General features: G+C 45.6%; 1 protein-coding gene across 1 annotated transcript in view; it reads right to left on the minus strand.

Annotated features, from left to right (window-relative positions):
• Window positions 1-1527: 1527 nt before the first annotated feature.
• The window catches only part of LOC309671259 (AF4/FMR2 family member 1-like), a gene marked incomplete at both ends in the record, with an annotated part of 39063 nt that continues 13564 nt past the window's right edge, over window positions 1528-27026 (minus strand). Inside the window, 12 exons of the mRNA XM_082482465.1 lie at window positions 1528-1649; window positions 4353-4582; window positions 5968-6011; window positions 6114-6207; window positions 6828-6899; window positions 8089-8225; window positions 9069-9132; window positions 10110-10201; window positions 15708-15954; window positions 19453-19523; window positions 22117-22407; window positions 25867-26029. Coding sequence (XP_082338591.1) covers window positions 1528-1649; window positions 4353-4582; window positions 5968-6011; window positions 6114-6207; window positions 6828-6899; window positions 8089-8225; window positions 9069-9132; window positions 10110-10201; window positions 15708-15954; window positions 19453-19523; window positions 22117-22407; window positions 25867-26029 — 1627 coding nt within the window. The remainder of the gene's footprint in view (window positions 1650-4352; window positions 4583-5967; window positions 6012-6113; window positions 6208-6827; window positions 6900-8088; window positions 8226-9068; window positions 9133-10109; window positions 10202-15707; window positions 15955-19452; window positions 19524-22116; window positions 22408-25866; window positions 26030-27026) is intronic.

Raw genomic sequence — 27026 nt, forward strand, 5'->3', positions numbered from 1 at the left:
CAGCTGGTGATCCTAAGAATAGCTTTGATTGAAGATAAAGTCCGAAGAAGGTATCGACCCTCTAGTCTGGAATTGAGCTCCAAAGTGCACATCAAGACTTCAGGCCAGCTGGCCATCCCTGCGCTTCCTGAGAACAAAACAGTTAATGCTGAGCCCCTCTCTGTCCCTGGCTTACTCAGAGCAGTCTCTCCCCCAGGGAGAAGGAGCACAAGTGAAGTTTGATAGGTAAAACGGGGAGGGGGAGGACATGGACCTTTCTTCCACTGGTTAGGACAGCTTATCCCTGAAATGCACTATGGCTTTTAATAAAGTGAACATAAAAGGACAGTCCCTTGAAGGTGCGGGAAGACTAAGGCAGGATCCCAGTGGTCTAAGTTGCAGATTTCTAAGTTGCTGGGCCCATGCTGTAGTTTGGTTGAGAAAGAGCAAGTGAGTCATCTCCCACATGAAGGATGCCCTACTTTGGTACCAAATCCTGCTCTTAGATATTCACCGAGACCAGCAATGGTTGCAGGCAAATATCCAAACGCAACATTTGTCTTATGTTCCACATTCAGCCACGTAAACAGAAGCGATTCCTCCCCGTGTAACCTCTCAGACTCAGAACAATGTCCAAGCAACCACGGTGACCCAGTACAGCTGTCCACCCCCACCCATTGAAGCGACAATAAGCAACCGGACAAGGAGTCCTCAGTGTGAGCAATGTCCCTCCACCACAGAAGAAGGGTAGAGCTGTTTCCAACCATACCTGGTCATTTTGGCACCCCAGCTGTGTTTGGCTTACAAGCCTTAAACCAAGCAAGACCCTAAGTAACATAGCTCGAGTGCTAAGGGCATGTGTGTGCACGAGTGTGTGGCAAGGAGGAGGACCAGAGCAGCAATGACTTAAAAAGTGAACTTGCAGCGCTGAAGGCAGTGGCTTCCCCCAATTCTCAGGACAGCAGCTGGTTGACAAATGCAAGAGGGTTAGGTTGGAAAGCTGGCAAGGCAGACCAATTTGCTGTTTTTACTGTAACATAATGCTGTTCGGTGCTGATGAGGTTGCTACTTGCCATCTGAGGAACAAAGACACCAAAGATTGCATCCGTGCTTGCAAAAACACTTCTCTGACATGTCTTCTGGGCACACAACTGTTGTGGACTGTGGGATGTTGCGTAATAACGTCTGGAGGCAGATTTCCTTCTTGTCGGCACTTCTTCATGTGTGATTATTGTCCTGCTGGTTATTCGTAATAGAAATGTTTATAGACCATCAATACATCAAGCCATTCAGACAATTTATTGCACTTTGTCGTTTTAAAGGAAGGTGCCATCAACATCGAGGCTTTCCTCCATCTCTTCTTTTTCAAGGCAGCAAAGCGCTACCCTACAAACACCATTCAAAGTTTTTCCAGTGTAACCAGATCCATTCCACCTTAACTTATTTTCTCTTGCAGGTGCTTTGTATCCAACGATTCAACAAGTCAGACTGTTTCTGAGGCTTCAAAAGTGCAAAAAGTTCAAGGTACTTAACCACCTGGAGCACCAGTTAAGGCGTATTTGTTTCCAGTCTCAGCCACTGTAAACCCTGTCTAGTGTAGCGTACCAGTTCAGTCATGCTACTGTTCAGTGCCAGAGCGCACGTCGCTGTGCCGAGTTCAGCAAAAAACTCTGGAAAAAGGGTAGGGAGAGAGAAAACATGTGGTTGGTTTCACGTAACAGGCATGTCTGACAGGCAAGGGGGCAGCAAGGAGCGACAACAGCAGCACACTGTCAGCCGGCAAGTCCCATTAAACGCATTAATGCAAAGAGCTCAGCAACATTAGAAGGCTGGGAAGCATACCAAGCACACGAGGCAGGGCACATGAGAGGAAAACGTACTCACACACACCTGCATACACTGAACTGCCTCCTCAACCGCTGGGTTTAAAGGGACGTCGAGACTCCATGGTAGGTGGGCAAAAGTTTGGGTGTTCACACATGTGCTGTGTGCTTCCCCCAGATTTTAAACAGGCCAAATTCGAGTGTCTTTCTGAGCAATGCCCAGAAGCACACACAGCTGTCGTTGGACTGGTCCCTCTCCTTCATCCATCCTCAAACGTCGAAGGCATCATGATTTCTCAATTGAGCAGGTTTAAAAATTTGTATAGCTTGGCAGGCTATACAGCTCTGATTTGAGTTGCTTACAGCTGGGCACATCAGGCAGATTTAACAGAGTCCTATCCTGCCACCAAATTCAGGCACCGTGCTCCTCCTCCGGCACAGGCAGAAAATGGATCTTGCAGCATATCTGAACCTGCCGGGAGGTGCTGGCAGGCTAAATGCCCTGCTCTGCGCTGGCAATCATCTCGGCAGGTGACAGTGAGTTACAGGAAATTATCACACCTTTCCAAGACATTGCTGCGTGACCTGCCTTCCAGCAACACGGGCTCACCCCAGTCCCTCCAGCCTCAATTGTCTTGCCAGATACCTTTTGAGAACCTGGCCATTCTCAGCTCTACTTTTTTACACACAAAGATTGAACCTGGAGGCTGAAAATTTCTGCTTGGCTGTGCAAGGAACTCTTCAGAAGCAGAGAAGACAACGCTTTCCTTCTAATACTTTCCAATTCAGAAGCAGAAAACGCATTTCCCCTGATTTTCCTTCTTTTGTTTACAAAATGGGTATCCATTCCCTTCATGGGGAACAGAAGAGCTGCAAGCAGAGACGAGGAGTCCAAACTCCCTGCCTGAGCAAACAGAAGTTAATCTGATCTGTGACCACAGCACCACGTGAAAGGAGAGTGACTTTACATGCACACATGCAACCTCTGCTCGTCATTGCTGTGGAACATCAGAGGCCAGAAGGCAACGTGTTACAGCCTCATGATCTGAATTACGCACTGCTCTGAAGTGAGGAGCCGGGTCCTGCACTGGAAGCACCTAGTTTTGGACCCGCCAGAAAGCACTTCAGCACAAGTGCCTTGGACATCAGTTATAACTAACTGCTTTCCACTAACTTCTCCATTTAAGGGAACTTGATAGCTGAAGGCCACTGCTCTTTCTTCTTCTTCTTAAGCCCTATGAATTGCATAAAAGAATCAAGGATGTGGCCTTTTCAATAGTTTTAGGTACTCACTCTCTGTACCTCTTAGAACCTGTACATTACACCAAATATCAACAAATATCAGAACTGGAACTCCTCCACTGTCCTGAACAGTGACAGCAAATGCAAAGCCTACAGGAGTATTTACTGTTCTCCTGCACAGATCCACTCCCTTGAGAGTATTTACTGCAACACAGAGCAGGTTTTGAATTTACTCTTGATTGATGAAAGATTGTGCTCAGGCTGTCCCCCCTACAGGTCTTCCTCCATGACTCATTCCTCTGGCTTACCAGCAGTATCCACTGAGCCTTCTGTGTGACAGTCTTTTATCAGCCTTTTGAGGACATAATCCAAAATACTACACATGAATTGCTGCTGCGAGCACAGATTTGCTCAGAAGACAGCCAACAACTGGAGCTACTTTATTCAAAGGTGACTTGCAAAGCCTTTTGAATTTCAGCAACTGCCTCATTAGCATGAGTACTTTTACAGCCTTCCAACAATTCAGCCAGGCGCATCATGGTTACTTTCTTTTGCAAGTTTGCCAACAGACCGTGGCAATACGTCCCTTTGCCCACAGTAGCTCACAAAACTTTGTGTTTGATGAAAAATGACACTGCAAATGCCACGTGGGATGGCAGGTTATAGAACTGCACCCACTCTAGGGCTTTTGCTTACTCACCACTGCTTGTACCACAGGACAATACAACTTTTTTATTAACAAAACTGTAAAATAAAAAAAGTAGCAGCAATTTTAGGAAATGCTACCGGCAAATACTGGTCACGTGCCCAGCAAGGACTCCAATTCAAGTGCTGCTCAGATCCTCTGTTAGAGAAGCCAGTTTCACCGTTTTCAAGACAAAAATACCTGGAAGTTTGACAAACAAACTAAAACACAATGCTACAGGCCAAAAAGCTGTTTTTATAGAAAGTGAACCGACTCAGAAAAGCTCTGCGCCCCAAAGGGAAAAACAAACAGCAAAAAACCCCTTACGCTTCTTGTGTTACCATGAAGCAAGTTGGCTGGTTTCCTGCATTTGATACGCTCATCCCTTAGCTCTTAGACGTTTGAGGATGCCAAGACAATCTTTTAATTGGAACACTCCTCAATATATCACCATCAAGTATCTCTGCCAATAACCTGCCAATATGCCATAGCTGTCTATTTCAACATATTTAATGCTTTGATCTTTAGGTATGGTGTTTGCTCCATTGAGTGTTAGGATTTAAGCGAGAACATACACATAACCACAACACACAAGACAGAAAAGCCAGAAGGCAAAAACTTACCCTTATTCTTCCTGGCCAGTGCATCAGCCTGTTCCCAAATATCATACGCATAGAGGATACAGGAAGTGATGTTGACATAGGAAGAGGTGATGCTTGGGATATTATAGGGGACAGTGATTGAAGAGCCAATGCTGTTGCCACTGCAGTTGCTAGCATTCGATCCCGGCTGAGAACTCACAGAACCGGCAGGAGAGGACATTGGAGAAAGAGCAGAAGGCATGCCTGTGCTTCTGCAGGAGAAAGAAACACCTTCGTGAACATTTAACTTCAGAGTTAAAAGCCTTGCCACGAGACTATCTTATGCCAGGAGCTATCCGCTATCATCCAGGCCTGCAGTATGGAGCGGAGGATTGAAAACTGAGATGTGTTCAGCAACATAACAAGTAATTGTCCTTCAAGTGCAAGGCCAAGTTTTTTGAAGTGATTTGCAACTCTAAGGACTCCTCTTGACAAAAGAAAATGCAGAACCAGACATCAGAAAGGGCCATCCATACCTTCCAAAATCTACACCTATTTGTGGAAGCCTTCACCAGATTATCTGAGTGTTTTCTTTCTAACGACTTCCATTTCAGGCATGCTGAAGCTCACCACTTATAGAGGCTGGAGCTTTCTGACAGCTAGTCAAAGCAGCCAGGTGCGCCTACCCACACTTATTTATAGATGTAGGGAAGCTACATGCAGTCAGCTGCCCGCCTTCCAGACACAGGCTGGCTTCGTCACATCACTTCACCCCCACCACTTCTACCAACTTAACTTTTAGTACCTGGTATGAAAGGGCTTCCACCACTGCTCTTGGGAGACCATTTACTTCCCAATAAACTATATTGTGCAAGGCAGCAGAAAAATAACTGGAATTTCAGCATTGATATTAAAGACCAAACAACCCTCTCTCAGCTGCAGAGTTTAAAAGGGACAGACGTGGAACCAGGTAGCTATCTGCCAAATGCAATTACCACAGCACACAGAAAAACTCTTTCTTACTCATTGTCGTAAAAACACAGGCCCAGTCTGCAGGGCATCAGGTGAAACACTGTTATGTGACAGCTTGCCCTTTGCTTTTGCTGCCACAGACACAGCAACGCTGCTGTAGATACATAGAAAGGACAAAACGCTCAATAACTCATAAATTAGAAAATTAGTTTCTTTTTCTTAATTGGTGACTAAGCTAAAGAGACAAATATTGAAGTATCACCTCAAAGTTATGCTACCCCAGGACGAAGGCATAATCATACTGGACAGTGGCCAGGGAGATGGGGATGCTATCCCATTAAGTCTCAAGGGATCTCTAACAGAAAAAAGATGACAACAGGGGCTTTGAAACAGCATAGTGACGATACCTTCCTTGCTCTGATCTGCTTATCTGGTGGAGAACTGCTCTTCTTGATATGCTGTAACTCTGGACCTCATAACACAAAAACAACCCCTTTCCAACGAGAAAAGACAGGAGAGAGAGAGAAGAAAAGTACTCATGCCCCCTAACAGTGTGATTTCAGGTGGCAAGAAAGAGCGAGAGGTGAGGCGCTCTCAAATGCAGTTAGCAACTCAAATATTCCGGCTACTGTTTTCACTCACACCCTTACAGACGCATTACAACATATGTATTTTTAAATCTTACCTTGCAACACATGGAGAAGGTGCTTGTGTTACTCTGGAAGAACTCTGCAGCAAGGAACAGAACTCTTGTTAGATTTGGGCTATTCGGCCAACATCAGTAACTGCCGCAGCCATTCAGCTGGCAGATTGGTAATATCTGTGCCCTACCTTAAAGTGGTCATTCAGGATCCTGGAATACTTGATTGCAGTGTCTTTTTTGTAACGAAACATTGCCATGTGCAGAATGGACTGGCAGCGCATGCTGTGAACAGAAACACACCCAAGCGTCAGTGTTCATGCTCGCTGCTGCCTGCTCAGCAGTCATCAGCCTTGTGGGACAGAGGCAGGCACACATCAGCTGTACTGCAAAGTCAAGAAAGCTCAGAATTTCTCCTCCTCCTGCTCATCTTAAAAAAGGACCCTGTGAAAAAATCACAAGGCAAAAAAAAAACACAAAACAAAACAAGGGCGGGCCATGTCTGCTGTTATATTCAAACAGGTGCCCGACCTCTTATAGGTGCAACAGGCCCGTTAAACCCCTGTCCAGAAGTGCCTCAGCTATGTTCAGTGACAGCTTCAGTTACATGGCTCAAACATGGGCAGCCAAATTGCATTCTTTCACCTTAGGTGAAAGCCTTTGTGTGCTCTCAGGTTACCAGCAGATCAAATTTTAGAGCCTGTGCCTTCCACATGTGGTCCCTTGTGATAACGTGGCTCACTTTAGAGATGTTCCAGTTCATTCTGGTTTTTATTCTGTGGGTTTTTTCCCTTGTGGAACTCTGATTCCCATTTAACTCATTCCTTTGCCCCTGAAAGTAATGGGTCTTTCACTCTATCGAGTCTAAACACAGAATAGGAAGGCAGAGAAAAACAGTTACAAACCAAAACACGGCAAAGATTTTTTCATGTGAAGATGCTGAGGAGTCCGTAAAGGATTTCAATGTCATGATGAATCTAAGGAAACAAAAAAAACAGAATCTTGTCAGCCATCAGTGCTCTGAAGTCCTGCTGTTTATGAAAAAACAGCGCATGCCGTTATCTCTAACATCAGTCCAAAAGTCATGAAACCTAAACCTGCCTTGACTTCTTAAGTCCTGGCACTGAGTGCTTTGTATGATCTTGAGCAGAGTACTGTCTCAGAATGCGTTGTTTTCCACGCAGCACGAACAGATGTGACCCCTTATGCGACCCACTCTCCTCTTACAGTGATTACACGCTAACTTACAGGCCTGGGACCCAGAAGAGGTGCCCCTACTACTGAAGGTGAAATATTAATTCAATTGTTTCTGGACAAGACAGACATCTTAGTCGAAATGTTTCTTTTGGCTAACAACAAACAAGCAAGTCTCCTTTATGAAAATAAAGCAACAACAGCATCTTGGAAATACAGTCCATCAAGACCACAAAGCAAACAATGTAATTTAAAAAGTTTGAAGTCTACCACAAAAAAAAAACCCCAAAAACTGACAGCTGTTTCAGCTCTAAGGCAAGAAGTCAAATCAGCTCTCAAAAACACTCATATAACCTGTAATTTCGGTATGAATAACCGATACCTGCCTCTTTTCTACCCAATACATGGTTACTTGGGTTGTGCTGCTTGTATACGTCATATTATCTACGTGCATCTACAATGGCTGTGAAACTAAATGGGGAAGGTTGCTAAAAGAAACCTCAATAAAGTGTACTAGTAGAAAGACACATGGGAGAAACCAGCAAAGTCTGCCTTCAATCAAGCTACAAGACCTTTGGGACACAAACTGTTCTTCCACATGCTATATCTTTGCTTTGCTTTTTTTTAATTTAAATACTACTGAGCTCACATGCAAAAGCAACTTCAGACCTGTATAAAGTAAAAACTCCTTCATGGCCTTGATTGTCATAACCAGCATCCTCTGGTGTACCTCAGCTGCAAGGCTCAAATGCTGAGGAGGACACGGTGCCTACTTCTTCTGATAAGCAATGCTGAAGCACTTCAAAGGATTTGCCTCTGATGCCTCCGGATGGTCTTTCTCGTGCTTGTACAGCAACCTGAACTCTGCTCCATGGTGGGAATCCAAACTGGCCACAGTTGCAAACAAGCAATGCAACTAACCCTTCCCCTCCAAACACGCTGCCTAACCATCGCACTTTGAAAACCGCTTACTTGATGAGATCTATGGTGCCGCTGAATAGGCTGTGAGCTGATTTTGGTGCTGATGCATCTGATTCCAAGGCAATCCCATATTCAATGAAGGAGAGGGCAGCATCTAGGTACTGAAAGGCCCTTCCAGTCTTGTCGGTCTATTGGGAAGAAAATTCTCATTTTTAGACTAAGACAAAAACTACTTCTCTCAAGTGTACCTGATTTCCTTTTTTCTCCCTAGTTAGGCAGGATTTCAAGAAAGAAAAAGATGCAAGTCGGGCCTCCAGGAGATAATTAAAGGGTTCTCAGCAGTAGCCCTAATGTGGGCCCAGTCATCAGCTTTGTGTGCTCTGGCTATTTGTATCTCTTCCTCTTGCTCAATGTTTTCCTCCAGTAATTCACCATCTTCACTTTTCTTGGATATTATTTTCTGGTCTTGGAGGCCTGCCTCATGAGAGGCAGATGAGGCTTTTCCTCTGCAGTATTCCCCCACTTTGTTTTCACAAGTAAACGACAATTAGCAAATGTACATTATCTGACTGAGCCATAATTAGCAATAAAAAAAAGCGCTCATTCATACACACTGTTAAACTGCACACAGTGGAGAAAGTCAGTCACATTCCACAAAGGGCACTTCCAAGTCTTGTTCGCCAGCAACACAATTACTGTCAGGATCCTGATGTTTCAGAGTAAACTGTCTTAAAACTAACTGTTCCTTGTATTTTCCGAGGACTTCGGGATAGCTCTGCAAAGCAAACAGGCCTGCTAACCTCAGGCAATGTCAATTCCAAATCCCGTTCTCCAGGCATATTCCCTAGATGTCTTTACAACAGAGGGAAATGTCTGAACATTTGGCAAATAAAGACAGCCTCCCCACATATAACTTGAACGTACTCCGAGTATGGAAGTAATGTTAGCGAGCGAATCTTATTCACATGCACACAGGTATTTGGTCCGAATGCAAGAGAAGGTTAACATTTTAGCACAGGGCCAGGACTTACCATTGCATCAGCTTTGTGCTTCAGCCTCTTGGCCTCTTCTATGTAGTATTCTGTCGGATGCTGTCTGAATTGGGGACAGAGAGTGGAAAAACAGAAAGCAGAGAAAAAGGGGGGGATAATTATCAATTTTACCTTCAGATCTATAGGATGCTATGAGTCCAAACATCGTGTTTTGGTAAGCCTGTTACAGTCTTATCAAACACACCTTACAATTATGATAATCACTAAATGAATGTTGTCTGCCTGTTCAGAAATACGCAGCAGCTGAACGCACAGATAAAATTAATTGATTTCTTAAAAAATGTATGTTAGAATGACATTGAAAACTTACATTTTGAAATAAAAATCCACCAGAAGTTAGGTTACTATGAGGCCAAGTTTACTTCTTTGCTCCCATGGAAAGACAGTAGTTGTGTGATCTCCTGCCGTTCCTCAAGTACAATACCACAAACACATTCTGATTGAAACATACAGTGAACTCTGCAGTACCACACTGTCATCTTGGACCAAGAGAGCTTGCATTCGAGCTATTTGCCTACAAGACATACGGTCACCAAGGCTTCTACAGGTCTTGGGTCTCATTCATGACACACATTTCTGTGCACTGGGATAATCTATTCACCGTGCAAATGGCACACAGCCACCTGTACACTAACGAGTGAGTCATGCCCTCTCAAGATAAAGTCAGCTGCCTGCCCAGCACCTTGTCACAGAGGAATTTGCCGCTTGCCAAGAAACACATAAATCAAAACCCATCACTTGTTGGCAGGCATGAGACACCTCTCAGAGTTAAAAAGTACCTAATTTCCAGAGTAGCTTCCCTCAAGCCAAGAACTGTTGTAATGAGACCTTTGCTTTGTGGGGGGTGGAGTAAGTCCCAGGCATGAGAAGACAGTACAGGGCAGGTCTCAGACATCTCTTCCTCTCTCTTTCCTCCCAAAAGAAGGGCTCATTAGGAAGCAGAAGCCAGGGCGGCTGCAGGGCCAGGCTTGCCTGGTGTCTTCAGAAAGTACAGACAAGGGGTGTAAAACAACAACTTACTCTTCAAAGTTGAGTTGAGGTCTCCTTGACTTGGAGGTACCATTCGTCAAAGAAGGCACTGGGAAAGGATTTGTGACATCCCCTACAGATCCCTGAAAAACAGAGCAGAGATAAAGCTGGTTAGAGAGATACATCTAAATCAATTCCAAAGCCTGGCTTTCCTAAATTTCAAGAGAAAATATTTAGTTGTCCCAGGCACAGTTTACTCTCCAGGTTCTCACCATCTTCTTACCTTCTTCCCCAGCACCCCATCCAATAACAGAAATAGAAACTTGGCTTCTTACCTGACTGCTAGTAAGGCTTAATACCACTCAAACTTTTCCCAAGCATTGAGAAATTAAGTCACAGGTTTGCTTGCACAATGGCTAAGACAGCATAGAATCATAGAATCAGTGAGGTTGGAAGGGACCTTTAAGATCATCAAGTCCAACCATTAACCTACCCTGATAAAAACACCACCACTCCTAAACCATGTCCCTAAGCACCTCATCTACCCTTTTCTTAAACACCTCCAGGGATGGTGAATCCACCACCTCTTTGGGCAGCTTATTCCAATGTTTAATAACCCTTTCAGTGAAAAAATGCTTCCTAATATCCAATCTAAACCTGCCCTGACATAACTTGAACCCATTTCCTCTTGTCCTATCACTTGTCGCCAGGGAGAAGAGGTCAGCTCCCATCTCTCTAAAACCTCCTTTCAGGTAGTTGTAGAGGGTGATAAGGTCTCCCCTCAGCCTCCTCTTCTCCAGGCTAAACAACCCCAGATCCCTCAGTCGTTCCTCATAAGGTTTGTCCTCCAGACCCTTCACCAGCTTTGTAGGCCTTCTCTGGACACGCTCCAACACCTCAATGTCCTTCTTGTAGTGAGGGGCCCAAAACTGAACACAGTACTCGAGGTGAGGCCTCACCAGTGCCGAGTACAGGGGGATGATTACTTCCCTAGTCCGGCTCACCACACTATTCCTGATGCAGGCCAGGATGGTGTTGGCCTTCTTGGCTGCCTGGGCACACTGCTGGCTCATGCTCAGCCGGCTGTCCACCAACACCCCCAGGTCCTTTTCTGCCAGGCAGCTTTCGAGCCACTCCGCCCCCAGTCTGTAGCGCTGCATGGGGTTGTTGTGACCCAAGTGCAGGACCCGACACTTGGCCTTGTTGAACCTCATACCATTGGCCTCAGCCCATCTGTCCAGCCTGTCCAGATCCCTCTGCAGAGCCAATCTACCCTCAAGCAGATCAACACGCCCCCCTAGTTTAGTGTCGTCTGCGAACTTACTGAGGGTGCACTCGATCCCCTCATCCAGATCGTTGATAAAGATATTAAAGAGAACGGGCCCCAGCACCGATCCCTGGGGGACACCACTCGTCACTGGACACCAACTGGATTTAACTCCATTTACCACCACTCTCTGGACACGGCCATCCAGCCAGTTTTTTACCCAACGAAGAGTATACCTGTCCAGGCCATGAGCAGCCAGTTTCTCCAGGAGAATGCTATGGGAAACGGTGTCAAAAGCCTTGCAAAAATCCAGGTAGATAACATCCACAGCTTTTCCCTCATCCACCAAGTGGGTCACCTTGTCATAGAAGGAGATCAGGTTTGACAGGCATGACCTGCCTTTCACAAAGCCATGCTGACTGGGCCTGATCACCCTGTTCTCTTGCATGTGCCGTGTGATGGCACTGAGGATGATCTGCTCCATGACCTTCCCAGGCACCGATGTCAGACTGACTGGCCTGTAGTTCCCTGGATCCTCCTTCCGGCCCTTCTTATGGATGGGCGTCACATTTGCCAACCTCCAGTCAGCTGGGACCTCCCCGGTTATCCAGGACTGTTCATAAATGATGCACAGTGGGCCGGTGAGCACTTCCGCCAGCTCCCTCAGCACCCTTGGATGGATCCCATCTGGCCCCAGAGATTTGTGCACCTCCAGGTGCTGAAGCAGGTCCCTCACCATTTCCCTTTGGACTACAGGGGCTTCACTCTGCTCCCCATCCCTGTATTCTAGCTCAGGGGTCGGGGAATTCAAGGAACAACTGGTCCTACTGCTGAAGACTGAGGCAAAGACGGCATTAAGTACCTCAGCCTTTTCCTCATCCTTGGTTACTACGTTACCAGCCCCATCTACTAGAGGACAGATATTATCCTTGGTCCTCTTTTTATCGCTAATATATTTATAGAAACTTTTTTTGTTGTCCTTGACAACAGAAGCCAGGTTTAGCTCTAGCTGAGCTTTGGCCCTTCTGATTTTTTCCCTACATCGCTTTACTACCTCTTTGTAATCCTCCTGGGTGGCCTGCCCTTCCTTCCAAAGGCCGTATATCCTCTTTTTTTCCCTAAGCTGCAACACTAGCTCCCTGCTTAGCCAGGCCGGTCTTTTTCCCCGACGGCTTGTCTTACGGCACACGGGGACAGCCTGCTCCTGCGCCTTTAGGACTTCCGTCTTGAAAGACATCCAGGCTTCCTGGGCTCCTTTGCCCTGGAGGACTGCCTCCCAGGGGACTTTGTCAACCAGGCTCCTGAAGAGCCCAAAGTCCTCTTTCCGGAAGTCCAAGGTGGCAGTTCTGCTGACCCCCTTCCTTGCTTCTCCCAGAATTGAGAACTCTATCATTTCATGGTCACTGTTGCCAAGACGGCCTCCGACCATCACACCCCTCACAAGACCTTCCCTGTTTACAAACAACAGATCCAGCAGGGCACCTTCCCTAGTTGGCTCTTTCACTAGTTGTGTTAAGAAGTTATCCCCAGTACCTTCCAGGAACTTTCTAGACTGTTCCCTCCCTGCTGTATCGTATTCCCAGCAGATGTCCGGCAAATTGAAGTCTCCCACGAGGACTAGAGCTCGCGGTCTTGAGACTTCTCCCAGCCGTTTATAGAATATTTCATCAGCCTCCTCATCCTGGTTGGGCGGTCTATAACAGACTCCTACTACAATATCTGCCTTGTTAGCCTTCCCTCTGATCCTTACCCATAAACACTCAATCTCATTATCACCATCATTTAGTTCAAGACATTCATAACACTCCCTGACATACAGGGCCACCCCCCCGCCTCTCCTCGCTTGCCTATCCTTCCTGAAGAGTCTATAGCCATCCATGGCAGCACTATAGCTATGCGAGTCATCCCACCATGTTTCTGTGATGGCAACTACATCATAATTACCCTGGTGTACAATGGCTTCCAGCTCCTCCTGTTTGTTGCCCATGCTACGTGCATTAGTGTATAAGCACTTCAGCTGGGCTATTGGTCCTTTCTCCTTTTTACTGGAGGGAGCTGAAGTTCTGCCATCCCCAGACATCTTCCTAAGGAGCCCGGTTACGCCCCCTGTCTTTTCCAAGTCTAGTGCCAGCACCCCACTTTCAGGCTTTTTGCTAGCAACCTTGGATCTATCCCCATCCCCCTTCAAACCTAGTTTAAAGCCCTGTCAACGAGCCCCGCCAACTCCTGCCCTAAGACCCTTTTCCCCCTCTGAGACAGGCTTTTTCCGTCTGCTGCCAGAAGGCCTGGTGTCCTGAAAAGCAGCCCATGATCAAAGAACCCAAAATCCTGCCGACGACACCAGTCTCTGAGCCAGGCATTGATCAGCTGATATTTCCTGTTAATCTTCCCATCCATCTGTGCAATTGTTGGGATAGAAGCAAACACTACTTGTGCTCCTGATCCCCTAACTAGCCGTCCCAGGGCCCTGAAGTCTCTCTTCATCGCCCTCAGGCTCCTTCCTAGAATTTCATCATTACCTAACTGAAAGATCAATAAAGGGTAGTAGTCAGTAGGCCTGACTAGGCTAGGGAGTTTCCTCCGGATATCCCTGGCCCCAGGAAGACAGCAGACCTCCCTACAGATTGGGTCCGGTCTACATATGGGACCATCCACTCCCTTCAGAATCGAGTCCCCTACTACAAGGGCCCGTCTTTCTTTCCTAAATGATGATGTCGTTATATGAGGTGTAATCTGTCTTGGCTTCAGTGGCAACTCAATGTTTGGCAAGCCACAGTTATTGTCATCCTCCTCTTCCCTTTCAAGGGCATCATATCTGTTCTGTAACAGCACCTGGGATGGCGTGGGGGTTACCTGGGAGGCACGCCTGCCACGACGAGTGGGGACTTGTTGCCACTGGCCCCTGTCTTCTGAATCTCCACATTCAGACACAATGCTAGAGGGTGTGGGGTTCATTGTATGCGGAGCTCGGTCTCCCTGGGGTGCTTCTCTCAGGGAAGACAGAGTGTGACTCCAGTTATCTATCTCCTGTTCACTTTCCCTTAGACTTCTTAAGCGGCTTACCTCCTCACGGAGCTCCATCACTAGCTGAAGGAGTTCCTCTACTTGGGCACACCGCCCACAGGCCTGCTCACCGCCACTATTCAACACCGGCGCAAGAGAAGGGCACTCCCTACAGCCCGACCCCTGGGTGGCAGCATGTTGCCACGCTAGCTCTGTCTGGGTGGCCACCTCAGAGCTGCTCGGTGTAGAGCTCAGGAAAGCCATGGTTTTCTGCCGAGTTCTTACCATGACGTTCTGGCCGGGTAAAGAGTTTTTTAGTAACTTACCGTCAGAAGAGCTGCGCCCTGTTTGCCCACTCTCACCTCGGTGACGCCCGGGGTGACGCCCACCAGCTGCCCGCGTGGCCGCTGCGCTCCTGAGCAGCCCGTTTAGAACTGCCGCGGGTGACGCTGGCTCCGCCCCTGCCGCGTCAGCAGCCCGCCCCCGAGCTGCCGGCTCCGGCACCAGCACGCGCCAGCCGCTTTTCCCGGCTACAAGAGCCCTCAGAAGAGCCCTTTGCCAGCCCGATCCGCCGCCATCCCCTTCCCCAGTGAGGCCTGACCTTCACTGGAGCTGATCTCCTCGGCGACTGACCGAGTTTGACCGACTGACCACATTTTTCATGGCCACTAGCCAAGGCAGGAATGGGTAATATCCATTCACACTTATTCCAGCTTAACCACACAGCAACTGTTGATTCTCTGTTACTAACTCCATTATCAGGAAAAAGCAAGCAGTTAGAAGCCAGCTAATACAGTGTGCAGAATCTGGCCTAACACACACAACAACAGACTAGACCACACACCCCCAGCCACAGGAAAACAGGAATAGAATTGAATTTTCTAATAAAAAAATGCAAAGATCCAGCTGCAAGGATCATTAATAATTTTGTAAGCAAGCCACAAAACCTTATATCCAAGCTGCAGCCAAAACCACGGGTTGATTGTTTCTTACTTTGAAGCAATCCACTCCTTTCTGTAAACACACTTATTTTTACGCCAATATTGTACTTGCAGTCGCCTACAGTCAGAAACGGTTACTGCCATAAACATGCTTCTCTTGCCTTGGGTTTTTACACGGTCATCCCTTTACACTATTGTTCACTGGTGAAATGAAAACAGCTGATGGAAAGTCAGCAGAGAAGTTACAATGCAGGCTTTCGGGCTAGCAACATATGGTCCCAGACAGCCATTAAAGGAGCAAAATTGCTTCAAAGAGCTTTCTTTGGTGGCTCATTTATCTTCCTTCCTTTTTAATATCCTCAGAGCACATTTCTAAAGACAATCACACAGCGCTCATGAGTTGCAGGAAACATCCCACCAGTTATAATGGATACCTACTTCGATGCCCTTTGGCAATTCAGCGTGATTTCTCTCCACTTTCTTGTGCTTGGAGAACAAAGGATCCTTGTGGTCGCTCTTGTTCCTGGCAGTGTTATCCATGGCAGGCAGCTCACCAGTCTCACTTCTGGGTCTCTTCTGGGCCATCTTGGTTGACTTTGGTGGAGGATGTGCAGGAGACATGGGTGGCAGAGGTGGCGGTAGCAGGAGATCTCTCTTTTGGTTTTCAAGTAAAGCTTTTGGTGCTCTGGAGATGGGAAGCGAATTCAGCAATTGGGATGAATATGGTGTACATATAACGTAACTAAGTTTTTTAAAAAAAAACTACTTCATGTACCAATTCTGTTTAAATTTCTCTGGAAGTATAAGAGGACTTGTTAACATAAAGAATCAAACAAAAGCAAAATGAAACTTCAGGGATTTCATTGTGCATTAGATACCACATCCTCAGCTGCCAACACCACACAAGAAAGTTTCTTTTCAAGTAGGAGTAAGATTTGTCCTTGGAGTAAAGACTTGCAACCAGAATATCAGGATGTTGCAAAAAAGGCATCCCTCCAACACAGCCTCTTTTCACTGAAAATGGGAGAGGGGTAATAACAGCAACTAAAATCCCTGGGACAAATCACACAACAAGGCAAATGAATTGCAGCACTGACTCTCTCTCCCCATTATGCTAGAAGATATCTTCTATGGTCAGAAATACTCACCCTGACACTTGATCCTGTATATGCTTTGACCGAGTTTAACTGAGTTGTTCCTTTAAGACTTGCCAGCTCACCCACACAACATTTATAAAGTTGAGAGGATTCAGGTGAGAGAGACTTAAAATGCTGTGCTTTATAATGGCAGAGGCTATCACATTTAATAACACGGTGGCATATCAGTTTTGTGATCATCCGGAGTTAGGATTACCAGGGAACTCTGGCAGCTTTAAGCAGCACCAGATAGCTCTAAACCTTGTTTCTCTACTGCTCACTTACATCGTTTTTATCCAGCTTCTCAAAGTTTCGAGGAAAACACCGAACAGTGGATCCCAACTCATGGATTGCAACATCAGAAGAGCAGGAAATTAAGTTAAACCCAGTGAGAAGACCGAAGCATGACATTGCACATCTTGCTTCATTCTGCTGTGCACAGGACAGTCCTCTCCTGCCTTCCACAACCCACTTTTCCCATGGTACAGTCCCTACTCGCTGCACACATGCTCCCCAGCTTCCCTACCTTGGTACAGCTCTCTCCCCAAAAACGCATCCTTATCCTTCCCACTCTGCAAGCCAGAACACGGCTAAAAGGGGTGCTCATTTTCACTGAGCAAAAGGGAGGAGTGAACCCCAGAATTAAAGCCCTTCTGTATCCCTTCATACAACTAAATGTTAGCCCCAAAGTCTCAGTGCTTTAAGAGCACGTCAATGTTTTCTCTGCAGAAAAGCAGTTTAGTCGTATTGTCAGGACACAAACCTCAACGCTACATACCAATCCAATACCTCCAATTCAAGCAACAAGCAAGCAGGAATTGATCGCAGTGCCCCGTGACTGATGCATGAGCCTCCCCTCTCAGGGACACTGCCCATTTGAAGACATGCTCCTAGAAGCATTAGCTCTAGCAAAGAGCTAGCCAAAATGCTGGCAGTACACTGGTATGCAAATTATGGGTTAAGTTTCAGGAGACGTACCAGAAGCACTGCAAATGCTATGCTGAATAAATGAGAAATTCCTGGCCATGAAGGCCATCTGAAATTCCACAGTTTCATGATTCAAAAGGCATGCTGGCTGTGTGTCCATTAGGTCACATACAAAAAAGACAAAGACAACGAGATGATTTTGGTGGAAAAGGGAAATGCTCCCTACCCTTACTCACCTATACATACAACTCTGTTTTCTGGATTGGGCTTTGTGCGTTTCACCCATATACAAATTTGGGCCAGTCACTGCAAAAAGCTTATTGGCTCTGCATCATGTTGGTTTAGTTAGAGAAAGGGGGAGCTGCACACCTATGTGCTTCTGAAGCATCCCAGTTTAGCAGCCTCACACGGCAGCAAGGGAAGAAACCAGAGTTCTGCAATGTCCATCACATCCACCTCTGTGTTGTCAAGCTGGGAGAAGACAGGTCCCACCTAGCACAGACACCGTGTGCACCAGCAGCCAGCCGATAAGTACAATTCAAAGCCTGTCACTGGTGACAGCAAAAGCAGCTGAGGGAGCAGACAGTATCAGCATTGACACATGACTTTTTTCTTTCATCAGAACCTGTCCAATTAAGAAAACAGCAACAATCACCAAGTCGAAATTTATGGACATTCAGTTACACTTAGCAGAATATCCTTTCCCAAGAGGCTGCCAGAACTCTCTCTGCTCAGTCATGGGAACGAGAGTCATGACTTCAGGGCTACACTTTCAGCTATTTCACCTGTTTGCGGCAAGAATCTGATCAAGCAACTCAACTTGTCTGCACCTCGGTTTCTCTGTGTGCAAAACGCGTTCACCTCATCTTCTCACCTTACAAAGGCTAAGAGCTTTAAATGCATGTGAAGTACCACGAATCTGACAAAAAGCTTTCTGCTGCTTCTCATGCAGTGAGAGCACAAACTTCCCCAAAATAAGTATGACAGCAGAACCCAGAATGAGGAAGACATGGGCAAAGAAAAAGAAGTTCGTAGTATCATAGAATGGGTTGGGTCGGAAAGGACTTTTAAGGATCATTTAGTCCAACTCCCTTTTTAAAACCATTTTAAGGCTAATTCCATTTCTCATGAAAGCAGAAATAACTGATGCTTGAACTCTTAAGTCTTACTCACCTAGAATCACAGAATAGTTTGGGTTGAAAGGGACCTTTAAAGGTCATCTAGTCGACACTTTCCCCCTCTCCCCCCGGCAGGGACATCTTCAACCAGAGACATCTTCAACCATCTTCAACCTCTTGCCATCCCCTGAAACCCCTAAACTATCATGCAGAACAAGCACATGCTACTCCCCACAGAACAGCTGCCACCTCCCAGATCATCTAGGGCAATCATCTGCTGACAGATTACCACCATGGTAGTTTGCAGAAGGGAAAATGACTCCTGCATCCCGCAGGCAGGCAGTCTACCACACTGTTTGTAACTCAAGCAATGTAAAATTCTTTTGCACTGATTTGTTTCCTGCATCTGGTCTGAAAGACAGCAGTGCAAATGGTTGCCTACCAGCTTAGAAGGAAAAGCAGTATGGGCATAACTGGCAACTAAACTTCTTGCAGCATAAACAGATTTTTTGAGCTATGCGTAATACATGGATCAGAGCACGCAGCAACATAAGCTGCAGGATGGACAAGTTCATGTTTAAAATAGTAAAGTCTTCATTCCCATCTCAACTGTAGGAAATCAAGGCAAATGCAACAACATTCAACGCTTTTGCAGCACTGTAAACCAAGTATGGGAAGACAACAAGCCACTGAAACATCAGCTTATGCTTGAATGATTAGAACCATAATCCTCAGCGTTAAGAAGACAGAGGAAGATAGATAAGTGACACCCAACCTTCACATCTGCAACAAATAAAAAGGTGAATAAATTATATTCCCATAGCCACATGTTTGGTTCCAGGATGTAAAGACAAATCTGCAGCAGATTAAGTTTCAGAAGACACATTAAGTTATAAGCAAACTCACAAGCATAAGCACAGGAGATACAGTTCCTCGCCTTAACCTTTTTGAGAAAGACTCAGCTTTATGCATCTTTTTGCCATCCCACCACTGTATACTCACTTCAATTTATGGGAGTCTTTGTTAGCTGAAGACTGCAATGGTTTTGTTTCTTTTTCTGATTTCATTTTCTTCCTATCAATCTCCTTCTCCACTTCCCTCTAACAGGAAGAAAGGAAAAAAAAAAAAAAGAAAAAAAAAAGAAAATCACTCAGGTTTTGAATGTGCAGGTAAAGTACAGACGAACACATCTAAGTTTGACTGATTCTGGTTAAAAAAAAAAAGACAATATAAGATACTGGAACTGACAAAGTGGAAACCCAGAGCACAGCGGATATAGATTTCCGGCTCACTGACAAGTATCCTAAAATGACATTATCTACTTTTGCTTGGATAGATTAATTATTTTGTAGTTGCAGGGATGGAAACGCAAAACCTCTTGTTGCCAACAGTAATCAAAATTAAGGCACATCCATTGCTGAAAAATAGCATTTCATCTGTTCTGGATGGTTGTGTGTTTTTTTTTTTTCTCCTACTCAGTATGAATTGTACAGAAATGTATTCAGATTCCTCCTGGCAAAGTCATGAACTGCAAGCAATTGTGTTTTGTGATAGGCCTTATCAAAGGGAAGGAAAAAACTGCATTCACAGGAGAGTTCGATCACTCAGATTTCCAAGATGCACAGGGGCTTTTGGTTTCAACAACAAGAATCTGATACCAGAAGAACAGGAACCATTAAGGCAGAGAGGTAATAATACTTTTAAATTGCACTCGATAGATCTTAACAATACAAAGCATCCTCATCTGCTTACCTGAATCAAAAACTTCAGAATAATTTGCTACAAGCCAAGAAAATGTAAAAGAAACTACACTGATAAGTCAGCGTTACCCATAGTGCGCCTGGTGGCAGCCAAAAGCATTCCAGGACTTTCTGTCTCTCTCTCTCGAGTACATCCAGGTTTACGTCACTGTGGCGGTGCTCAGTGGGTTATGCTCAGCACAGAGTCTACCTCTGGCAGCGTGCTCAGGGCAAGCCTCAAGCACCTAGATCACGTCCTTAAACTGTTTCCCAGGTTGAGCTCCACAGTGCCGCAAAAGATGTCTGACAGCTGCACCTGACCAAACTGGCTGTGATGAAGCCTGAGCCTCCAAGGACACTGATGCATGCTGATATAATACAGATGTTGAGTCTCTTAGGAGGGTTTTCCTGCAATCAGATACTCAGGCTGCAAGGGAAGACACGTCTAGTATCAAATAGCTCCTCTCTTGGCTCTTTGAGACAACAGAAGCAGCAACAGATTTACTGCCTGTTCACCTTTCTCTTGCTGCTCTGCAGGAGGGGGACTGCCGGGGTCTCTCAAGTTTCTTCACCATTTTCCTGCTCTTCCCCACAACTATGGGAAGCTCAGAAAATGACAAGACTAAAGGAAACCCACGTGGGAACCAAGGTAATTCACCCACACATGCTAAGCCACCTGCTCTGTGAGGAGGACCAAAAAGTTACACAGGCACTGAAACGTCCACAGTGAATACCCATTCACCTTAACACCTGCAGCCAACTCTCTGTGCAGCTGAACCAGCTGGCTGGAAGTATATCCACAGTCCCCTTTGGCAGTTAGCTTTCAAAAACACTCATGAGCTACTACCATCGCAGTTAAATAAAGGTCTGTCTTGGAATTCAGGGGAAAGCAACTATTAACGCTGAAGGACTCTACAAATCCCCTTAGTGGATACACGCATCTTTTAAGCATTAGCATTGCTGCTAGCACCACAGCAGCTCCAGGAAAACCAAAGACATTTTCTACATATTTATCCAAGCGCTGAGATCCAAAGCAGGGTTTAGTGATGGTTGTTACTATCAGTGAACCTGGTTCAGTCAAAAGTCTGCATTTATGGAAAAGTAAAAGGCACGGGGCTGCTGCCATCACCCCTAGTAATAACACAGTTTACATCTGCCGAATTCAGTCCTCTTTGCATAAGCAAGCCTTCACAACTGTTTCATGGAAATAAATAATTCCACACAGGAAAAGACTACGCTACTCTGACTGTGGTTGCGTGACTAAAGGCAGCAGAAGGTGCATACATGGACAAAACCAAAAACCACAGACCAGGGTGGCCTGGGTCAATTGTCCCTGTGGGCACCCCCACAAACTGCAGGCAAGGTGCTCTCCCACAACAGACACTCAATGGGTAGCACAGATGACTCCACAGTCTGGAAGGTGCTTCAGATACTATGCTGCTTTTCAAGGAGTTGCAGGGGGAGGGGGAACTGCAGCCCTACAAAGCTCTGCTTGGGCTGAAAGCAGAGAAACCCACAAATGCTCCCAGCAGGCTGGCCAGCTGCATGCTGTGACACAGCCTGCTGCCCAAAGGTCCTCTCTGACATAGGAGGGCTGAGGTTTTGGTGTCTGAGAAAATTAGTATTTCAAGAAAACACAGAAAAAAATGTTTTAAACCACCAAAGCATTTGTTAGACAGCTTACAAGGCTTTTCATTTGCTCAGCAGGGGATTTGTGATCAACAAGAAACATCTGTGGAAAGTTTTGGTACGCATTCCCTTTAGAAGTTTGATAGCACCTTTATAGGAGGAGCATAATGGGTGCACTCCCAACCTATGAAGCAGAAATGAACTCTCCACACGGGTTTTTCAAACACCACCTTGGCCCTTGTACAAACCCACCTCCCCCTCCACCCCTCACCTTCCTCTTTTGAGGAAGACAAGTCTGCCTGAGCGAGGGCTCCTCGGTGCGCACAGGAGACTTCTGGCAGTTGTGTTTGGTTGGCAGATGAGTGTCCTGAGGAGCCCTGGCTGCTCGGCCGGAGCTTTTGTGATGAGGCTCCCTCGGCTCAGCGTGCTGGTGGGAAGAATTGCTGCTGATGCCATCGCCCTGCTCCTGGCCCTCCTCACATCCATCCCCATGGGCGATTTCGCTGAGACTTTTGGTTGGCACTGCTGGTGGGTTCACCTTGGTCAGCCAGTTGTTGAGCTGCCACTTATTAGAAGTTGGTGGGTCAGGCTGCAGACAAAAAGAGAAAAGAAGGATGCAACACTGATGCCTTTATGGGCTATTTCCATCCTAGCACTGCTTATCAGAACCCAGTAAAATTTCCTCCTTATTGTTAAAAAAGGCGTGAAAGTGAAAGACCGTGAGACAGTGAGGATGCTCTAGTATGTGCACATGAACACTTACTTCAGGAACACAGACCTCGTTTTTGCACAGGATCAAATATGTTGCACAGCACTCCTGGTTCTCTGCTAGCCCTACCTGTCATCCAGTAAGAGAGTAGTCTACATGAAAGCTTCATCTTGGTTTGCCACTAACCAACATTGTTGCACAATCAGACAACGTCTAAAAAAAGCAGCAATTGTAAAAACGGTTTAGGTGCTGTCCTCACAATGCTTTTGGAAAGTTATTTGCACACAGCAAAACGGACAAGGGGCTGTGCCAGCTATCACATCTCATTGAAGTTTGACAGGTAGGCTGTCAGGCTCCTGTGGTTTAACCAAAAGAAAACCATTTACCATAAGAAATTGTATGGCTACCGCATCAAGTCCAGCCTCTTCTGAGTCCTCTGCCTACACAACTTAACACTTGCTTCCCTCTGGGTCAAGCAAGGCATGAGCAATGACCAAGGTCTGAAGGCCTCTGGAGTCACAGTTTAGGGCTGGGCTGGCCACTAAATGAATGACAGATGTTTTCTATTAACCCCTCTCCCTTCCCAGAAGAGAGAAAGGAGAGAGGATAAGGGAGAAAGACTTACGGCTTGAAAAAAAACCCTAAACCAGCTTTAATGAAATATTAACAATAAAAAGAAAATATAATAATATTAATAAGAAAATAATGAAATATATACAAATATATATAAACCCAATATCGAGCTCCCAGGATGACAATCACGTCACCAGCCAGCACTGGGGAAATCCCAGACTGGACTCAGCAGCAGACAGGAACTGGGTGCAGGAACACACAGATCAGGATCAAAGGCAGAACAGACAGAGTCCTCCTCCGACTCCAGCCACTGAAGAAAAGGGAACTTGAGCCCTTGCTCCCTCAGCTTTATAATGAGCATGAGGCAGATGGGATGGAATACCCCGCTGGTCAGTTTTGGGTCATCTGTCCTGTCCGCTCCTGCCCGCTCTTCTGCTTCCAACTCGGTACATAACAAAGTTAGCTAACCCTGGTTGATACAGAGATAAGTATAAGCAAAAGCCTCTCGGCATACTATTCCTTGGTACTAACTATAAGCATCAGACTTTTTGATTGCCAGAAGCAGACACTGTCTGAAAAACATACCATTGATTTCAGAGAGTGCATTCAGTTAGACCAGACTAAACTGAAAAGGAAAATTATTGAAAAGGAACATTAGTTTTGTTCTATCTCAAACCAGGACACACGGTCAGATAACGTAATGTGGTCGCTACAAGCCCTGCTTAACCTAACAGTAGTCTGACAAATTACGAGAAAAAGAGCAGAGAGATGATCAGAGGGCTGGAGCACCTCTCCTATGAAGACAGGCTGAGAGAGGTGAGGTTGTTCAGCCTGGAGAAAAGAAAGCTCTGGGGAGACCTTATAGCAGCCTTTCAGTATCTAAAGGGGGCCTACAAGAAAGACGGGGAGGAACTTTTTAGGAGGGCATGTAGCGATAGGATGAAGGGGAATGGCTTTAAACTGGAAGAAGTTAGATTTAGATTAGATATTAGGAATAAAGTTTTCACTTTGAGGGTGGAAGGCACTGGAACAGGTTGCCCAGATAAGTCGTGGAAGCTCCATCCCTGGAGGTGTTCAAGGCCAGGGTGGATGGGGCTTTGAGCAACCTGGTCTAGTGGGAGGTGTCCCTGCCTATGGCAGGTGGATTGGAACTAGATGATCTTCAAGGTCCCTTCCAACCTAAACCATTCTATGATTCTATGAAAAGCAAACCCAACTAACCCTAAAAAAAGACAACAGAAACTGCAAAGCAGGAGCATTATTCTCTGGGGCCTGTTCTGAAAACACCACGTATGGGTCAGCATCACTTAAATGTGTAGCTCATTATTTGGGCACCATCATGGCACAGTTACACTCCTGCCCTTACCGATTCTCCCCAGTCACAACTCTCCCTTCTCAGAAGTCCCACAACTCTTCCCCAAAAAGAGAAAGCCTGAAAGGTTTTCCAAGACTAATGAATCTCTTCTACCACAATTTTCTTCTCTATCCAGACTCAACTCACTGTAGAACATGTGGATAAACAAAACATGTCTTCAACTGTGTTTCAGAGAGTCAATCTAGAAACCTGGTTTAAAAACCAGTTTGGTTTTACCGTGGGGTCGTAAGAAAAATTAAACCACAAATTCCATTATAGTTTTCAGACAACACAAATCAGCTTTGTTTTCATTAGAATTTTAACTCATTAGCCACCGAAGAGCATTTTTTTTTAATTTAAACACTATAAAAACGTGGCCAAAATACTTAGCAAACTTCAGTTCATAATGTAGGTAGCTAGCAGACAGTGGCATACTCTGATCCTTTTCTAGCACCTTCTACCATTGGTTACCTTGTTTGTGATCTACACCATCATACGGGCTTTCCTTAGGTATTCCAAACACAAAGAATAGTAAGAGACTTCAAAAAAAAAAAAAAAAAAAAAAAAAGAGGAACTATTGCCTATAGGTCTTAAAGTCTGTGCTTTTGCATGTGAAGAACTGACTATAAACAAATGGGCCATGTGCAATAATTTGCTCCTTGAGCACCATGGATGAACAGTTTGCTGAATAAAAAAGGATAAGATGGTCAATGGCAAATAGCTAGGATTTCACTAAAGCGAGAAGGATCTTGCAATCCAGTATTTTCAAAACAAAGCAGGCAGGATTGGGTAAAAGAGTAGAAGTATAATATCTGTTTCCTTCCAAAGACAACCGCATTGCAGAAGGCAAACTCCGTAACTGAACTGCTGGAAGGTGAAGTGTATTAGATATGAGAAGAAAAGCTATGCCTTCTCAAAACTTGTTTTCTGCACATAAAATTCTCCCTTTCATGTGCTTCTAAGGCAAAAGAAAGGCTCTTCTTCACATATCAGGAAATTGGTCTCACCCTGAACCAGCCCATAGCCTCAGCACTCAGAAAACCTGCATGGGCAGAGGTGCACCCCAAACATCCCAGACAAGCCGTGCTTCTCATCTGTGCCTTACTTGTGTCTCCCCAGCGATGACACTAATTCCTCCAGGAGTGCTAGACAACGATGCCAAAGTAGAAGGGGGAACACTTCAAGGTTAGGCACGTAAAAGTCTAATTATGCTGTTACTAAGGATTATTTAATTGACAAACTCTAGAAGGGAAGCAAAGGGCAAAAAAGTCTGATGATGAAGCAAAGATGTCAAGGGGACACATGAATGATGACGTTATTTCAGGTCTCCTGTCCTGACTGCATTCAGGCAGCAGAGAGTCTGAAGCAAGAGGCTGTATTAAGCAGCCTCTACATTTTATTTTAATATTCACCTCAGGCGCTGACGCTCTCGCAGGGTCGTTTGCTTCACTGTCACTGGAGGTGCTCTCTGAGGTGGTCTCCGAGTCTGAAGAGCTGTCAGAGTCACTGGTGCTCCCTGACTCCGAGCTGCTGGAATGTGCTGATGCCACACTCTTGGGCTGGGACTGTAGGGCACTGCTAGACCACCATGAGCTAACATTAGAAAGCAGCATGGGCGAAGGTTACTTATTATATTGACACGGCAAGATTCAAAAGTAAAACTGAAACCCCATGTTTTGGCAGTGAGCGGAGATGGGAGAAGGCCAAAGGAATACATTGCCATACCCAAAAGATAAAGCACCGGAATAAAAAACCTCTGGAAATAATAAAACCTTCAACTCCAACCCAGTCAGACAAATACATAAGCAGGACATCACTGCTACACTATGAAGCAGCATTTAGCCAACCAAAGTTTAAAAAACAACTGAAACTGACAAGTGCTTTTCTGACAGCCCCAACCCTCAAAAGAAAAACTTCCAATAAAGGCTAACAAGATGGAAACACACATTCCAGGATGGTTTCTCTTTTTTGTATTCTCCCCTTCACCTTTTCACTTCATCTGTGTTACTTGGTCAAGGTGCTGTAACTGTTTCGTTAACAGCCATGTCAAGCAGCGGCTTTTTTTCAACACCCTCCCCTACTCAAAAGTGTTTTCCTCCAGCACTGACAATGGGAATGAATAGAAGTGAGGGAGAGCCACGACTTTGATGCACAGCTTCTTTTTGCTTTGAAATGGGCTTACAAAATCAAAATGTTGGGGTTTTTTTTATTTTTTTTACTTTGAAAACTGTTTCCCATATCAGCATCAACACGTTTGTATTACTTGGAGGCAAGCTCCTTGCTGATCCAGACTGATCTCAAGAGAACACTCTATTTCAAGAGCTTGCAGAGACGCAGAAATCATGCCAAGAATCGGCATGCCCTTCTGCATGTCTGACTTTGTCGACCATTACCCTGTGCTTGAAGAATACAGATATCAAGCCAAAAATGTCTGTCAGTGCTCTCCTGTAGGAAAAATTCTGGGCTTCTCCACCTTTCTTCCTCTAATGCTGGCATGTGGCTGTTGAGTCTACCTTGAATATTGCTTCTGACTAACAATACATGGCAGGAGCTGCTTACAATCAGCTGCCTT

Source organism: Vanellus vanellus (genome assembly GCF_965231255.1).
Source record: "Vanellus vanellus genome assembly, chromosome: 4".
Classification (NCBI taxonomy): domain Eukaryota; kingdom Metazoa; phylum Chordata; class Aves; order Charadriiformes; family Charadriidae; genus Vanellus; species Vanellus vanellus.